At 55.0% G+C, this 17,471-nt stretch overlaps 1 protein-coding gene across 1 annotated transcript in view; it reads right to left on the bottom strand.

Moving 5' to 3' along the window:
* Positions 1-12,554, bottom strand: part of CLUH (CLUH binding protein of NUMT mRNA) — an 87,278-nt gene extending 74,724 nt beyond the window's left edge. Inside the window, exon 1 of the mRNA XM_077312314.1 lies at positions 12,337-12,554. Coding sequence (XP_077168429.1) covers positions 12,337-12,466 — 130 coding nt within the window. The 5' untranslated portion in view covers positions 12,467-12,554. The remainder of the gene's footprint in view (positions 1-12,336) is intronic.
* Between the last annotated feature and the right edge of the window lie 4,917 nt (positions 12,555-17,471).

Below are 17,471 nucleotides of genomic sequence, written 5' to 3' on the forward strand. Positions count from 1 at the left end.
CAGAGGGACAGACCAGAGCCAATGGGATGATATTAATTCAAACAAAATTCCATCTAAACATCCGGAAAAAGTTTCTGACAGAGCGGTTTCTCAGTGGAACAGGTTTTCTGTGAATGCAAAGGGGTGGCAGGTTACAGTGGATGAGCGAGAGGGATGTGAGTGTCCTGCATAGTGCAGCGGGTTGACCCATGAGGTCCCTTCCAACTCTATTATTCTATGATTCTAAGCCTGTTCCAGTGAGGAACCACTCTAACTGTCAGGAACTACTTCCGGATGTTTAGATGGAATTTCATTTGAATTAATTTCATTCCATTGGTACTGGTCTGTCCCTCTGAACCTATAGCCGCCAAGTCCTGGTGCAGCTGCCAGCCTTCACCCTCGGCACTGCAAGACTGAATGTGCTCCATGGCTCAGTCCAGAAAAATGCTCCTAAGCATGCACAGAAAGTTTTTTGATCAGAGAGTGAACACAAGCTCTCACCCTTTTTGAAATTCATAGCAAGGCAACTGTATATAACCCATCCTCTCCCCCACCCCTTGGCTACCACTGGATCAAACCCCAGGGATTGGTTCATGAAGAGGCTGCCACAAAAGCCCCCCCCCCCGATTTGTCTGACAAGTCTGTGCCTACCTGCCCGCCCTCCAAATCAAGCTCACCTGAAAAACTGACTAATTTGTCACTCAGACACAAGAAAGATCTAGAGAAACTGGAGCTGTCCAGAGGAGGGCTATGAAGATGGTGAGGGGTTTGGAGACCAAGTCAAATGAGAAAAGGTTGGGGGAGTTTGGTCTCTTTAGCCTGGAGAGAAGGTGCCTAAGAGGTGATATAACCGTCTTCAAATATTTGAAGGGCTGTCATAGAGAAGATGGAGCAGAGTTGTCTTCTGCTGCCTCAGAGGTCGGACCAGAATCAATGGGTAGAAATTAATTCAAAAGAATTTTCGGCTTAACATCCGGAAGGAGGTCCTGACAGTTAGGGCAGCTCCTCAGTGGAACAGGCTTCCTTGGGAGCCGGGGGGTTCTCCTACTTTTGAAGTTTTTAAGCAGAGGCTAAATAGTCATCTGACAGAAATGCTGAATTTATGAACTTAGGCTGATGGTGAGTGGGTGGGCAGAGAGTTGTGAGTTCCTGCATTGTGCAGGGAGTTGGACTACATGACCCTGGAGGTTCCTACCAACTCTATGATTCTAACTGGTTGCACATCTGTGAGTCAGAACAGCACCTTCATGAGCGAGCTCTCGTTGGTTCTGAGACGTTCCCCAATCTGCTTTCTCTTGAAAAAGTTAAACAAAGCCCAGGGAAGGTCAAGGTCCACCCATCCTCCTGCCTGCTCTGATCTCAAGGCTCCCCCCACTTCTCCTCTAAACCCTCAGCAGATTCAACGGCTCCATTTGCACAGTAACTTTCTGCATTAAACATTAACTCTGGTTGCCTGAAAGCATTGGTGTGGGAGATCGGGGGGGGGGGGGGAGACGACGCCGAGCACATCCTGTGGGGAGCGGGAACGCCAGGGGAGGGCACAGACTGGGTGTCGGCAACCTTCAAGGCAACCAAAGAGCTTAGCTGTCTCTCAAGCAGCTGACCTGGGACCACTGACAGAGACCCCAAGGGGGGATACGTGGCACTGGCTGCAGAGAAGAGAATGGGGCCCAGCGCCCAAGGCCACTTGGAGCATCAACCCGCAAGATGCCATTCTAGGGCTGCGCAGCGCCTTGGCATCGCGGGCTCCACCCTCTGGCCTTGACCTCTGGCTGAGGACGCTGTGATGAGCTACAGAAAGACGAGCCGGAAACCTCAGCATCAGACCTCCGTCCCGTCCCGCCCTCAGACACTCACCGAAGAGCCTGAAGGGACCTGCCTCCCCTTTGTGACTGACGGACTCACCGCCCTCTGCAGTTCTGGAAAGGGTGGCTGAATTTCACAACAGCAGCAGCAGCAGCAGCAGCAGGGAGCTCGGAACTGGTTTCTTTTTTAAGCCTGCCCTTGGCACCAAGGCTGCTAGCTCTGGCCCCGGAGATGCCCCATCCCGAAAGAGGGAGTTCCCAACAGCTCTCTGCTGTTCTCACAGCCAGTAGGATGATGCCCAGATTTGAAAACGATGCGTTTCAGCACATGAATTGGAATTGCTCATTAGGCTTGGCTGCATGACAAGCCACACCCAGCTCCTCACAGAAGCTGTTCCCGGCCTGCATTTCAAGCGAAGTTCTGTGCATGAGCTGTTGGTGTGGGGACGGGCGCCCAAAGCGCACCTGTGGGAGAGCCCTGTGCAGAAGGGGGTCCCGGCGTTCACGGCTGCTTCTCCGTAGCCAAACCGTTTCCAAAGGGCAGGTCCAACCTCCATCTTACCAGCTTCTTCGACTGCATCTACAGCCCTTTTTCTGACCCCTCCATGTTTGATGGACTCCCAGTTTCTAACCTGACCTGTTTCTGACGGAGGGTTGGAGACAGGGTCAGACCTCATCCCTAAAGGCCCCGGGAGCCGCCTTCTGGGGGCCACTTTGCTCCGCGTGTGCAGGAGTCCTTGCTCGGGCAGACATTCTAGTTGGGACGCCCTCCCTCGGTTTCTGCTACCCATTGTTTGCATTTGGTATCCAGCTTAATTATTTTACGATGTACCGTAATGCAGGTTTGTTTCCTTATAGGAAACTACTGATTATTTTATCACTTTATTTCGTTTTGCCACTATTGAGTCACACTGAACTGATTCTGCTGGGGAGGGGGCGAAAAAGAAGGCACTCAATCTCCTGCAGCCAGTCTTTACCTGGGGGAGGGAGCTTTGGCCGTCAAAGGTGATCCCCACCAAGGCTGGGGCTGGAGCCAAAGACAAGGCGGGGAGCAGAGCTACGATGCCCACAGGCAACCAAAGCCCACTACCAGTGCAGAGGCACTGGCCAAATCTACGGCCTGGGGGAGGGGGGCACACCTGGGGAAACAGGCTACCTTTGTCCCTCTGGAAGCTTGCCCAGAAAAGACCCTGAACGGAGCAAAGAGGAGTTTGCCTGGCCTTCAGTCAAGGGAGACCTCTTCAAGAGCGCCTGTGCAGAGAGAACCCCCTTGCCTGGAGGGCCCCTCACCCAGAGCCCTTTCCCCACACCAGCTGCCCCACTGAACCCCTGAGACTGGAGTGCCTTTCCTCCAGGGCCAAGGGGGGTTCTGCTGCCCTCTCCTTCTGGGCCAATGTAGCACTCCTGGCCTGCTGCTCATCTGCAGCCCACCAAGAGACCTGTCTTGCGCCTCCCCACATCCCACACTGGCCCAGAAAACCAACGTGGCTGTTGGAAGCTTTGGGCCACGCCTCCAGACGGGGCATTTCTACAGCAGGAATTGGGGTCCTGTGATCACCCAACCCTTGCTTCTAACTCACCAAGGTTTCCTGCTGCCTTAACTCCCTGAAAGACCCCCACCCCATGCTGGAGTCTCTTCTCTGGAGCAGCACAGAGGAAAGTGCTGGCAAAGCCCCCCCTCCCCCCAAGGCCAATCTGGAGTCCCACCGAAGCAACTTGCAACTGTGCCGGGACAGAGTTGCCAAGAGCATGCACAAAGCGGGGGTGCCCAGAATGAAGAGCTGAGGGTGGTTACTATGGCTCGCTCAGACTCCAACACAACCATCCATACTAAACAGACTGGCAGAAAGGATTGCGACACACATAATGGGGCAGCCGAGTTCCCTTGGAGGGCTCCCCTGCACCTCAGTGGGGGCTGCCGCCATCGCTCCCTTTCCAGGAGGCCTGGTGCCAGCCCCACCCAGGGCCTCCTTCCGTCACCAGCGGATCCTGATGCCAGTGGAAGACCATGGCCGCAAACGGCTCCCCCACCCCTCCCACCCACCCCTGTGTCCTGAAGCACACCAGTCCCAAGAACAGCCCTGGAGAAGGTCACCCGCGGGGGGTGGGCCTTCTGGGCAGGGACTGGATGCTCCTGCACAGACAGGCCCAGGGGATGCTGCCTTCCACTGCACTGGTACACCCAGGTCAGCTCTGTCTACTCAGAGGGGCACAACTCTCCAGGTCTCAAGAGGGGGGCTTCCACATCTCCTCCTGCCTGATCATTTTGCCAGGAATGCCCAGGGTTTCACCTAGAACATTCCCTACTTGTGTGTTAGGCCTTGGATCTCCGGGCTTGAGCCAGACTGTCCCTTCTGAATGACAGCAGTTCTCCAGGATTTCCCCGCCCCCCGAAGCTTCCTTCGTCCACCCCCGTCAGGACCGCCTATTCAGACTGGCAGTGGCTCTCCAAGGTCTCAGGAGAAGGGCCTTCCACGGTCCCCACTGCCAGGCTGTCCTGGATGCCAGTGGGCAGCAGAGAGTGGGACTTCTGAAGGTTGGCCGGGCTGCTCAGTGCAGGCTTCTGGGTATCAATGTCTAACTTTGAAGGGTGGGGAGAGGATCAGGATCCACCCAAGGGATCCTCGGTTTGTAACTGGATCTGCAAGGCCAGCGTTCGACCCGCCCTCCCCCAGCCACAACGGTGCTCCTGTAGCAGTTTCTCCAACTGGGCACCATTTCTGTGGCACAGTGAAAACGTCTACTGGGCCTGGAGAAGAAAAGCAAGTAGCCCAGGGGACCCTCCTCTAGTAGCTTGGGATTAAGTCCTCTCTGGCAGAGCCCGGAAACAAAGGACATCCAGAGTCCTACGCCTATTCGTGGTTCAAGAGGGTGCAACTCCTATGGAGGCAGGCGGCATCGAGGCTCAACTCACCCTAGCTTGATTCAACGGTAGCATTCAAGGGTAGCAAGCCAGGGCTACAAACAATGGCTTTGTCCCAAGCAACAGTACTCGAGTTCTTATCTAACTAGAATTGCTGGCTTGCATGAAACATGGTGTAGTTGTGCATTATGTAATATTTTGAGATGTGACTCCACAAACCAGTCCATCACTGTTGCCACGCAGCACCCCAAGCCGGGGGGGGGGGGGGAGGGAAGAATCAGGAGGCCCAGCACACTCTCTGCCAAGTACACCAGACTGGAGGTCATAGCCCAGCCCCAGAGGCCATAACAGACCCCTCAAGGAAGCCTGCAGGGGAAGGCCAGGGCTAGTGAGGTCATTGTTTATTTATTTACCCACGTATTGTTGGATCTACAGGCTGCCTCCCCTGGTAAGCTGGCCTGGTGTGGTTAACAGCATGAAGAAGAAGAAGAAGAAGAGTTGGTTCTTAGATGCTGCTTTTCTCTACCCAATGGAGGCTCAAAGCAGCTTCCATTCGCCTCCCCTTTCCTCTCCCCACAACAGGCACCTTGTGAGGTGGGTGAGGCTGAGAGAGCCCCGAGATTACTGCTCAGTCAGAACAGCTTCATCAGTGCCGTGGGGAGCCCAAGGTCACCCAGCTGGCTGCACGTGGGGGAGCGCAGAATCGAACCTGGCATGCCAGATTAGAAGTCCGCGCTCCTAACCACGACACCAAACTGGTAAAGGTACCAATACACCAAACTACAAGGTAAAACAACGGTGTAATCAAAAAAGTTAATGTGTTCCACATAATATATTTCGGGTAAGGCCTTGTCCCGCCCCTGAGTGCCTCCTTCTCCAGTGGCCAGCCAATCCCCTTGCACTCCCCACCCTGACCACCCCCTCCTCCTTTTACTCCCAAATGCCTGGCGGAAGAGCTCCATCTTGCAGGCCCTGGGAAACTGAGCTAACTCTGGATGCGAGACGGCACGGGGCCAGGCCAGGCCCCGCAGACCCAGCAATGAGTTCTTGAGTAACGGCCAGACCAGCAGCTCCTCTGGGAACACGCCTGTCGGCCGGGAAAGGTTTTTATATCCACGAGGGGGACTCTGATCCTCCTTTTGTCACTCCCGACCAAGAAGGGCAGGGTCAACTGGGCACGTGGCCTGCTTCCCTGTCCTCAGCAACTCGAACCCATGAAGCGTCTCCTCTGAGGCCACTCAATGGGCCTCCAGTCCCTTTGCTGTATCAAGGGTGGACAGGAGGTCACGGTGGAGCAAGGAGACTTCATGCGCAAAATAGCTCGCAAATGCCTCACAGCTAATCTCCAACTGGCTGCACCAAAGGTCAAATCCAGGGTGTGGCTGGCTTCACGGGTGGGGCCAGCTACAAATTGCAGAAGCCCCAGCGCTGCCATGGATGACCCCAGGGCCCAGCCAGAGGTTGGGAGGCTCCCTCGGACAATGGCGACCCCCAAGACTGTCAGCTTAGTGCCCCAAGCAGGCTCAGCAGGGCACCTGGAGCAGCGTGGGGTGGACGGTGCATCAACCAGGGGGTCAAGCCTTTCCGCCACGCCCCACCACAGACCACTTTCCCACTTAGGAGTGCCCATCCTTGCCAGCTGAATGAGATGATTCTGCCCAGAAGGTACCATCAGAGCCCCAGAGATGGTTTAGAAAGCACACTGCTGTTGCCGGTGATGCAGGGGAAGGACTGGAAGTGAAAAGGCCAGCTCCCTCCCCAGCACTCCGGTTCTGAATGGCTCCCACCAGTCGGAGGAGCTGGGCCAGACGGACCACAGGCCCAGCTCACGCCACCCAAGGGAGCATCCCCCAATGGCTGGGCAGAAGTCAGGTCAACACAAATGTTTTTTATTACTATTATTATTATTATTAATTAGATTTATTTCCCGCCACTCCCCGTAGGCACAGTTTCTTGCACAGTTACAAGCAAACGCCCAACAAGTGCAGGGTGTTGGACTAGATGACTCAGGAGGTCCCTTCCTACTCTATGATCCTAAGACGAAAAGTCACGTGCTGGCCCTGCTTGCGGCCTCCTGGTTTGCCCAGCCTCCCTAAAATGATCACTATGGCTTTTGTTGTGGGCTGCAGCTGCCATCGTGCCCCTCAGGTGCCAGCAAGGGAGCAGGCTTCAACAGAGCCAATTAATGTCAGCATTAAACAATTTTCGGCAAAGCTTGGCTTAAATTTTTTTTAAATAAAAAGCTGGGTTTTGAACAAGCCCAGACAAAATGAGACACTGCTGTGCCTGGTGCTGCCACTGCCAGAATCCGGAGTGGGGAAATCTCTGGCAGGCAAGACAGGACACCTTCTCCCCCCAGAAGCAGAGCAGCTCCCCTCCTCCCCCATCACCTGCCCTCTGAACACAGGTAGACCAAAGTTTCTCAAAGCAGAGGATGGGTGTGTGTGTGTGTGGGGGGGGGATTCTTCGTTCTGTGGCAGGTTTGGGGGGAGGCAGACGATCCACATTCAGAACCACCCCAGCTTCAGGATCCTTCCTTCCCGTGTTCAAGTAGCAGGGCTCGGAGAGAGGCCATCCGAGGCCAGGTGATGCAGCAGAAGGGGACGGGCTGAAGGATCCCATGGCAGGAGGAGGGGGGCGCTGAGGCACATGGGGGCATTCCAGCTGAGAGCCCGGGGCTGCAACCTATGCTGCTAGAGCACAGATCAATGCACATCTCCCTCTCAAAAAAATGAACCCTTTCAGTTAAGGTAAATCGGTAGGGCAGGTGAGGTAACTAGAATAACCAGTATGTGGAGGGAACAGCAGGCACGGCTCTTATGGGAAGGGAAAGGCTTCTTAGAGAAGCTTCACAAAAAAGGAACCAAGAGCTGTGAACGTCTGCCAGGAATCCAAGCAGAGGCCCTTCCCAGCACAGACGCTGCAGCGGATTGTCTCTGTCCATTCAATTTCTATACTGCTCCTCTCAAGCCAGCCATCTTGGGGCAGCAGTCTGCAATCTCACAACCACCATTGTTTGGGCGACAGAAACTTTACAAACTCTTCATCAGCATGTCAATTATTCATAGCATTAAGCCGGAGAGTTGCAGTTCTGCAAACACACTTCATTACACTGGCTTTTTGTTGATCTTTTGCTCTTAATTCTGATAAAGTTAGGCACTTTCATTGCAAATGATGGTAAAAGGGAATCCACCCTCAGAGGCAGTCTACCTCAATACTAGTGCTGGGATGCACGAGACAGGAAAGTTTATGCCCCAGGCTTGACTAGCCCCTGAATGAAAGAGGACTCTGGAAGAGATCGACCTCTGGTCTCCCCAATGCTCCGTCTGTCTGTCTGTCAGTCAGTGTATGTGCGTGAAGAGATTACAATTCAAGTGGCTGTGAATGTCCACTTGATTAATCCCAGCTCCTGGCAGCAGAAGCAGCAGAAGCAGCAGAGCAGCAATGTGATGGGGGGGGGGGGGGCTGTGCACGGGCTGTCTCATCCTACTCCTGGAGGGCAGGAGGAAAGGTGTAAAACTTCCAGAAAAAATTTAAGCCATACTGGAAACAATACAGTTCCTTCTTCCTGGTTTTGTTTGGGGGGAATTATATATAAGCAGCACTCACTTTCCTATCAATCTGTCACTTACTTTACATAGAATATGGGTTCCCAAAGTGGGCGATGGAAGGATCCGGGGGGGCGGTGAGGAATTTGGGGACTCTTCCTGCTGTGGCTGCTTTTCCTAGTGAGACACCCCAAGGGGACTTCCCTCTGCCTTCCTCTAGGTCAGCCTTTCTCATTCTTCAGGCTTTGAGAAACCCCAGAAATAGCACAATAGTGCAGAATAGGGTTGGGAAGCAGAGCTCCTCCCCTTCCCAACCCCTCCAGGCCCATCACTGGCTGTTTTGGGAGGGGTGGGTCATGTAACTGATAAATATTTAACACTTTTAAAATATAGATACAAAATTTAACTAACTTCCACTCATTCGGGAAAGCCTTCCAGGGCTGTCCAGAAACCCCAGGGTCTCCCTAAACCCTGGCTGAGAAAGCCCACTCTGGCCTTCCTTGGTGGTCTCCCACCCCAGGACCTGCCAGCCCCCCCCCCGCTTGGCAGCCCCAGAAGGTGGGCTGGGGGGATCCTCTTTCTGCTGAGCTCCTTCCCTCCCCAGGCTCCACCCCGGAGCTCCAGGGAGTCCTTCACTCAGGGCTGGCAAAGTCTCCATCCTTGGGAGGCTGGAAAAGCCTTTCCTGGCTGGCTCCTGGCCCAGGGATGGCCCATGGCTTGCTTCCCTTTTTCTTCCCCCACCAGTCTTTCTCTCCAATGAGGACCCACTGGCTTTTACATAGGACTTTTGCAAAGAACTTTTTACATTTTTACAGACTAAAATAGGGCCACTGCAGAACAACCGAAAAAGAACCAAAAAAGAAGTGCAGGCAATATAGTGTGTCTTGGATTCACAACACCAGGAGGGAGGTGTGCGTGCCTGGTGTGTGTTTGTAGGGGACAGCGCTAGAGATGTGGCCTGGGAGGTAGCACAAAAAAGTTTGGGAACCACTAATTTAGACCCTAGGTCCAGAGGACAATTGCCAAATCAACATTAAAAATACAATTTTCTACAAACATTGGCAATGCTAGACACCCCAATGCTAGACAATGCTGCCCTTCAGCATCCATTTGGTATTAAATAAGACAAAGCGTATGATTTGGACAGAAACAATCTCAATGTAGCCACAACAGTATTAGCAGCATATCTGGATACTGGGTATTTTTAACCCCAAGTTTCTCAATAGCGCATCACACCTACTATCTGAACTGTGACCAAGTTAATCACATTTAAGCCATTCATCTGTGCAAATACTGCTCAAGTCTAAAGTACACACAGAAATCACATTATAATTTACATGTCTTTATGCTTTTTGATTTTATGCTTTATGCTTATGCATTTTGAGCTTATGAAGTATTTAAAAAGAAAATGTCTGTGGACGGGAGCCTTAGTTAAAAAAACTACTGGACCTCAGAGCCCCCCGCCCCCCCCCCCAGACATTCCACGCACGCCGCGGGGGAACCTGAACCAACCAACCTGCGGGGTGACAGTCACCATGCCCAGTTCTTAGGGACTGCTGCTGTTACCATCCTTGCCCTTATTCCTGCTATGGTTATTTTATTTATTTTAATGTATATACCGCCATCTCTGGAGGCTCAGGGCGGTTTACATGGAACATATGAACGATACATCAACAATCTATAACACATGAATAACCATACAATAATATTAATAACAGGTAGTTGTAACAGTAAACAGTGTAAACCATACTACAGTAAACGGTACAAACAGGTCCAAAGCACTCTGGTCGAGTTCTGGGGGGGGGGAGCAGGGGCCCTTCAGTCGCTGTTGGTTACGTCTGGTCTCAACCGAATGCCTGGCGGAAGAGCTCCTCCTTGCAGGCCCTGTGGAACTGTTTAGGCTCCGCCAGGGCCCTGATCTCCTCCGGGAGCTCATTCCAATTCATCAATTGATGTCGTTCACGGCACCAATTTTTATTCCTTTTACTACTTTAATGAGTCATGTTCCACGTCAACTGGACAAGGTGGGGGGGGTCAGTATATAAATATAAGAAAATAATTAAGTAATTGATTTAGAAAAGGATTTCCAGCATTACCACACGTAGGGATGAATCCCTTGGGAATCTTTTGCTGATGTTGGGCAGGGGGCTGACTCCCTCCACCTGCAGCGACCAGCATGATTGGAGATCAGCTGCCTCTTCTCAGGGGACAGCGTGCAAGAGTTGAGCCACCCTCTGCCTGTCTCTGCCTGGCAAAGGGACTCTGACTCCCAGACGCTTAGCCTCTGACACTCTTGCTGCCCTGCAGGATTCAAGCCCCTGCCGGGGACGATTTGCGCCTCTTGTGTTCCCTAACTTACCAGACTCCACCTTTTAAGCCCTCTTCCTTTAGGATACCACATGGCCTTGTAGGTCCTTTCTAAGGAGCTGATGCCCAGGAAGGACCGCACCCCATTGATTTCTCCCACACCACCAGGCGGCCACAAAATGCCTACCAATATTCCAGTTAACCTCGGCAGCCAAATGCCCCTGCATGGAGGCTTGTAGTGTGGACACAGAAATGCCTAAGGCTGTCTTCCTGGCTTCCCCCAAGGAGACGCCATTTCCTGTCTGGCAGGGACACCTGCTAGGCTGTCCTTTCCACCCCTTAAGAGTACGCAGCACACCAGGAGGCCAGCTGAGCCCTGGGGAGGCAGGAAGAACGGGCCTCTGAGGGCTTAAGACGGGGTGCCCTGCTGCCCCCTCCAACACTCCCCTTGGCTTCTGGCCTGAGACGGGAAGGCCGCCAATTTGGACATGGGTCCAGAAGGCAGGGGGGTGGTTTGCCCAGGGCTGCCTGAGCGAGGGGAGGCAGGCTGCTCAGTGAAAGGTCTGGGCCTCCAGGGCAATAACAAAAATATGAATAAGCATTTTCTTTTATCACACCCCCCCTCCCCTAGATGGCTCAGGGCAGGTAACAGCAGGTTCTAGAAATAATCAATACAAATTGCCATTAAATTAGTCAAATAAATCATTTCTCAAGTATAACTTTAGAGTTAAGATTTAAAACTGTTTTCTGAGGGTGCTAAACAGCACTTGGTGATATTTCCTTGGGCAGCTGGTTCTCAGGCCGGCATCCCCGTGGAGCCAGTCAGTCAGTCCCGCGGGCCTCTTGCCCCCAAGTCGGGGCCGGGGATTTCTCAGCCGGAATAGGCTTGGACTACTCAGTCTTACTGCTCTTTCTTTGGGGGTTTACCTGTAGGTACACGTACACTGCGCTGAACAACCCGTTTGCCCATCTGCACTCAAATCACAGCCAGGTCTTTTAATCAAAGTAGCAGCAGGCGCTGAAGGACAGACACATCTTGATGTTACAATGAAACATCAAAGGGAGCCTCATTCTCTGAAAATGCACCCGCCTGCCGAAAAGCAGCTCCCTCGTGCGTGTGGCCAGAAAGGGGGCAAAGCACTTCACACGGGCGCTTCTACCCGCACAGGTCTGAGTCAGGCACAGACTGAGCCCTTCATTCAGCACGTGGGAGCCCGCAGAGGCACCCGGAGTCCTGAGGACCCTGCCCGGGGAAGGACGCTTCTGGGCCGGCCGGAGGGCTGGACCACGCCGGGAAGCCGCCCCTTCCTCTCTGCCTCCTTCCAAGCCGCCCCCTGCAAACGAGCCCAGGGGGCGCCAACCCCCCCCCCCCCGCCCTCAACTGACCCCGGGCCTGGGCCAGACCCCCCCGGGAGGGACGGCAGCGCGAGAGGCCTCCGGGGAGGGCAAGGGGCCCGGGCAGCGCCCACGGAGGCCCCGCCGGGGACGGTCCCGCCCTCCGATCCCGCCTCTCGGGCACGCAGGCCGGCAGGCAGGCAGGAGCCTCGACGGAGGGCAGGTCGCGCCCTTGAGCGGGGAGGCCCGGAGGAGGAGGGGGGAGGGAGGGGGGCTGCCGCCGCCTCCCCCTCCCCCCCCTCCCCCCCCCAGAAGCCCCGCCGGGGAAGGGGGCGCGGGGTCACTCCTCGCAGGCCGCCCGGGCCAGAGGTCAGCGCGGAGGTCGCGGGAAGGCGGGCCCGGGCGGCGCAGGCGGGAGGGGGGGGAGGGGGGCCTCTCCCCCCCCCGCCCCCCCAGGCGTCCCGGCGGGAAGGTCACCCGCCCCCCCCCCGGTCCTCACCTGCTTGGGGCGGCGCTGCCCCTGCGGCCTGGCCCGGCGGCTCCTGCGGGGGGGGCTGCTGCGGGGGGGGCTGCTGCGTGGCGGCGGCGGCGTCGTGGTGGGGGGGGGCTGGGGGCGCCGGGAGGACCATGCCCGCCTCGGCCTCCTCGTGGCAGCCGCCCGGGTGCTGCGCCGCGGAAGGACGGAGCCTCTCGCCCCCACGTGGTCCGCGCTCGCCCCGCCCCTCGACGGCGGCCGCCTGGCCCCGCCGCCACGCCACGCCCCGCCCCACTTCCGCCGACGCCGACGACGCCGCCCCCGGAAGGCCCGCCCCCCGGCGAAGGGCGGAAGCGCCTCCCTCCGCCGGAGGAGCCCCGGGGGGGGGGGGAGGGCGGCGGCAGGTCCCGGGCGGGGGCCATAGCTGAGAGGGGATCGGGGCGGACGAGGCCTCGCCAGGCCAGCCGGGGGGCGCCACGGATCTCGCTCAGGGGAGCCCCCCCCTCCTCCTCCTCCCCCCCCCTCGGGAGAGCCGGGCTTCCCAGGCGCTCCGGGACCGGGGGGGGGGAGGTGGGGAGGGTCGGCCTCGTTTCCCGCCCGGGGGCGCCGAGGGCTGGCAGGCCGGGCCGGAGGGGCCGGGCCGGGCACGGGGCTCACAGGCCGCCCTCTCGGAGGATCCCCCTGGCCATCTGCGGGCCCTGAAACCTGGACGTGCTGCCGGCCGGCCGCCTGGCAACCCCGCCCCGGGCCACTGGGACGAGGAGGGGATCTCCCGGGGGATCTCCCGTGGCTCTGCTGGGCGCAGGGGCCCCCGTCATCCCCCCCCCCTGAAAAGGCCTCAGTGGGGCTGGGGGGCTTCTGGGACTGCAGAGGGGTTCGGGCAGCAGCAGCATTAGCCCCCTTGGGGGCAGGACAACTGGTGCCTCTGGTGCCACCTGGGCAGAGGCTTTTGTGTGCATGAAAGTGCAGAAGTCCAGAATGAACCTCTGGGGGGTCTTAAGGCCTTCCTTCTTCACTGCCCACCAGGCCTTTCTGGGAATCCCACCCCTCTGAGTTTTGATGAAGCGGGTGGAGAATATCACAAGGCAACCCAAAGTGAGACCACGGTGTGTGCCGTGTCCCCCCCCCCGCCCGGTTTTCTCCTGCTGCAAGGCCGGTAGACAGCCAGAGTTGGGTGGGAAGTCACCAGCTCACCAGACCACCCAGTAAGCCCAGCTGCTCCTGGTGGCCAGAGGGCAAGGATAGCATCGCATGCATGTTTAGTTACAATGCTTGTGCCTCAGAGATGGCATGTCCCATTCCTGCTCTCAGAGATTTAGCTTCTAGGAATCTTTTGAGAACAGAGGTGCAATCTAAATGATTCATGTGACGGTCACCTCTAGGCTGGACTTCTGTAGTTTGCTCTACACTGGCCTCCCCTCATCCTTGATCCGGAAACTACAACTGGTGCATTATGCTGCGGCCAGGATTCTCACTAAAACATCATGGAGATCCCACATCCGGCCGGCACTCCAACAACTTGGCTGGCTCCCAGTTCAATTCCGGATTAAGCTTAAGGTTCTGGTAATCACCTTTAAGGCCATCGTATACTCTGGGCCCAGTCTACCTGAGGGATCGCCTCCACCTACACCCCTCGGAGAGCCTTGCATTCTACTACCTCCAACCTCCTGGTGGTCCCTGGCCCAAGGACACCCACCTGACCTCAGCAGGGCCAGAGCTTCCTCCATTCTGGCCCCCACCTGGTGGAACAAGCTCCCAGAGGAGTCAGGGCCCTGACAGAACCCAAACAGTTCTGCAGGGCCTGCAAAAGGGAGCTCCTCCACCAGGCACTTGGCTGAGGTCGACCCGCACCATCGCTTCCAATTGGCCCTCAGGCCCCCCCACTCCTATTATGACAGCCCCTAATCTGCCTAGCCCACTGGGTGCCAGTAAGAGTTGAGCTGAGGCTCCTTTGTAGTTCTATCATTTTATTATTGCTGTTATCATGTTGGGGTTATTGTTGTATTGTTATTGCTGTTGTGACATATGTTACCTCATGTTATCTGTACCTGTTTCCTGTTCCCTGTAAACTACCCTGAGCCTTCGGGGGAGGGTGGTATACAAATATAAAAAATATATTTGTTAGGGCTCCTTTAAGAATCAAAACAAAACCTGAAGATCAGGACAGCCTCTGCTTGCTAGAAATGGCTGGCTAGAATAGCAGTGCCGTTGCTGCCCTTTTGTTGCTGAGGGCCAAGGATCGGGGCACATCCATGTTGGCCACACAGCACACTATCTCGTCCCTCAGACCCATGGTTTTCCTGCTCAATAGCAACAAGAGTCACTTGACACCGACTCCAGACCTAGTGCACCTGGGGGTGAGGATTTGTGCACAAGGCACAACAGTTTTCTACCAGTTGACAGAGAAAGGTGATGCAGCTGGTTATGGAGACCGTGGCCTTATTGGTGCTTCGCAGGCTGATGATATCCACCACTGACATGGGTCCTGTGGTTCGCTTTCACTTGAGACTGCTGCAGTGGATGCTTCTACCACTCCAGCGGGAGATCGCAAGACAAAGAAACAAGAAACTGATACTGCCCACCTCAATCCGCAAAGAGCTCCTGTGGTGGACCCTTCCAGAAAATCTGACAAAGAACTAGGAGAAGGAAACGTTGAACTGACCTGAAGGTTTCTTCTCTCCAGTGGGGCAAAGTCATCCACATCCCGCCCAAGGGATAGAGTGCGCATTCACACACACACACGCTAAACAAACAAACAAACAACAGCCTGACACATGAGAATGCAGCAGGGCTTGGGAACAACTGGAAGGTCACCGGCTAAGTGGCTGCAAGAAATCTGCATTTCAGTTGCCCTACCTAGGCAAGCAGAGGCTGACCTAACCACTCTGGATGACTTTGCCCCACTGGAGAGAAGCGATCTTCAGGTGAGTCCAGTCTTTGGTTTTCTTGCCGGAGCTTGGCCTGTAGAACTGGCACACGACAAGAAAGGGTGACTCAGCACAGTTCCATTGCAGTTTTTTCTAACTGAAGAGCAAAGCAATTCATTGCGGCATTCTGTCTACTTTGCAGGGAAAAGATTTCCCTCCAGCTGTTTTATTCTACTAGGGGCAAAGCCTGTTGTATCCAAGAAGACAACGGATGCTAGAGCTTAGAGGTGGGAAGAGGAAGGGGAGGGCTTGTCTAGTCTGTAAGGGCATGTGTGTGTTGTGTGGGAGGTTGTGGTGGCATGGTGGCAAATGAGGCCATGGGTGTGGAGAGATGGGTGTCAAGAACCTGTGGTGTGGAATGTTCGTTGAGTGTGGGAGAGGACTGACCTTTGGGAATTGTGGCATAGTGGTTACAGATGAGCTTTCCAGATCCATGTCCTCAGATATGTGAAGGGGAAATCAGGCTGGAGACTCTTCTTAGGGGAAGATTGCATGGCAACCAATTCCTCCCAGTTTTGCATAATTTCCCTTCTTGTGTGAATTAGGCCACAGACACCGAAATGTCCTTCTGCCCTAATACACATGGGTACATAGGTGTTCACTCTGTTCCTTCTGTCTCACTGTTATGTTATGTGTCCACATGCCTCTTTCATGGTTGCTCCTTAGAACAAGAACCGGATTTTTGTACCCTGTTGTTTACTACCCAAAGGGCTCTCAAAGTGGTTTACAAACAGCTTTTCCCTTCGTCTCCCCTCAATAGAGAATCTGTGAGGTATGTGGTGCTGTGAGAGGTCTGAGAGAACTGGGAATGGGCTGCAGTGACCCAGCAGGCCTCAGGTGTCTCAAAGCATTTTCCAATCGTCTTCCCTTCCTCTACCCATAGCAAACTCCCCATGAGGAAGGTGGGGTAGAGAGCCTCACATGGAAGCTGTCAACCCTAAGAGAAAGTCTCTCTGTGCACAGCAGTCTTGAGGTTTTTTATACTGTTTTTTTATTTGCCAGGCCAAGTTTGAAGAAAGTCATTTTAGTTCCCATGTCTGTCCAGCCATTTATATGTTCACTAATAACAGTTTGGTCTGGGGTGGTTGGGGGTAGGGTTGGGTTGACAGCAGCTGGAGGGGCAAAAGGTCTTGTCCTTTAATACAGGCAGACGGTTAATGTTGTGTATGTGGATCTGCTGAGGACTGATCTTGAAATTCAAGGCAGGATCCAAGCCGACACATAACCGACCAATCAGTTTAAATTAATAAATGCTAATCTAGCCAATCAGTTTAAACCAACCAATGCTAATCTGGCCAATTGCACGCATGGCCAGGGAGACCTATGGTCTACTATGTGTATATGAGTTGAGGTTTTATGAAAGGTTTCTCAGTCTTCTTGTCTCCTGTTAAAACACGTCCTCCGTGCTGGAATCACCGTTAAAGAGCTGTTTGTACGCCCAGTAGCCTGGCACCCTTCCTACAAACCCACACATTTTGTGGTTAGCGCCTCTGGATCCCAGCCGCCTGAAGTTCCACATATTTGTCCCGGGGGATGAAGGTGGGATCACGATGCTAGGTACGGAACCCTGGAAAGGGACCGCCTACAGCTGCTGACTCACTGGAGTGCAGTCCTGCCAGTGAGGAGGGACAGCCCACCTGCTGACTCCCCCGTTCATTCGATGCCTGACCTCTAGGGAAGGAACTGCCGGACTGCTGAATGTGCTGCCTGGTGAGCAGTCTTGGCAAATGAACAATCTGGCTACCTGGGCTGGACCCGGTCCTTCGATCTCGGCCACCCTGTTCATTGGCCTTCCTACGAGAGGGGCTTCCACCACGACCTCATGGCCAACAGTCTCACCAACAGGGCCAGGAAATGGTCAGCGTTCCTGAGCTTGTGCAGGCCTTCTGCCTGTGGCCTCGCCCAGGCGACATCTTCAGCGTCTTCAAGAACACTGCAACCCCAGCCGGGAGAGATGGCCTGCCACCACGCATCCTACAACAAGAGGGCGAGCCCATCGCCAACTTCATCGCTGCCAGTCCACCAATCTCAAGGAGGTTTTACAGAATCGCCGTGTCTGCAGCCTCTGGGAAGAGCAAACCCTGCACTGGCTTTTTGCCAAAACAGGGCTCACCTTCAAGGACACAGGCAGACTAGCAGCAGCGCCTGACTAACTTCCTGGCTCACCAACACCCAGCTCCATCCTCAGCCACAGGTAAGAGCCCAGCGGAACGGTTGATGTGACGGAGACTC

The sequence above is a fragment of the Paroedura picta genome, chromosome 15, assembly GCF_049243985.1.
Source record: "Paroedura picta isolate Pp20150507F chromosome 15, Ppicta_v3.0, whole genome shotgun sequence".
Lineage (NCBI taxonomy): Eukaryota > Metazoa > Chordata > Lepidosauria > Squamata > Gekkonidae > Paroedura > Paroedura picta.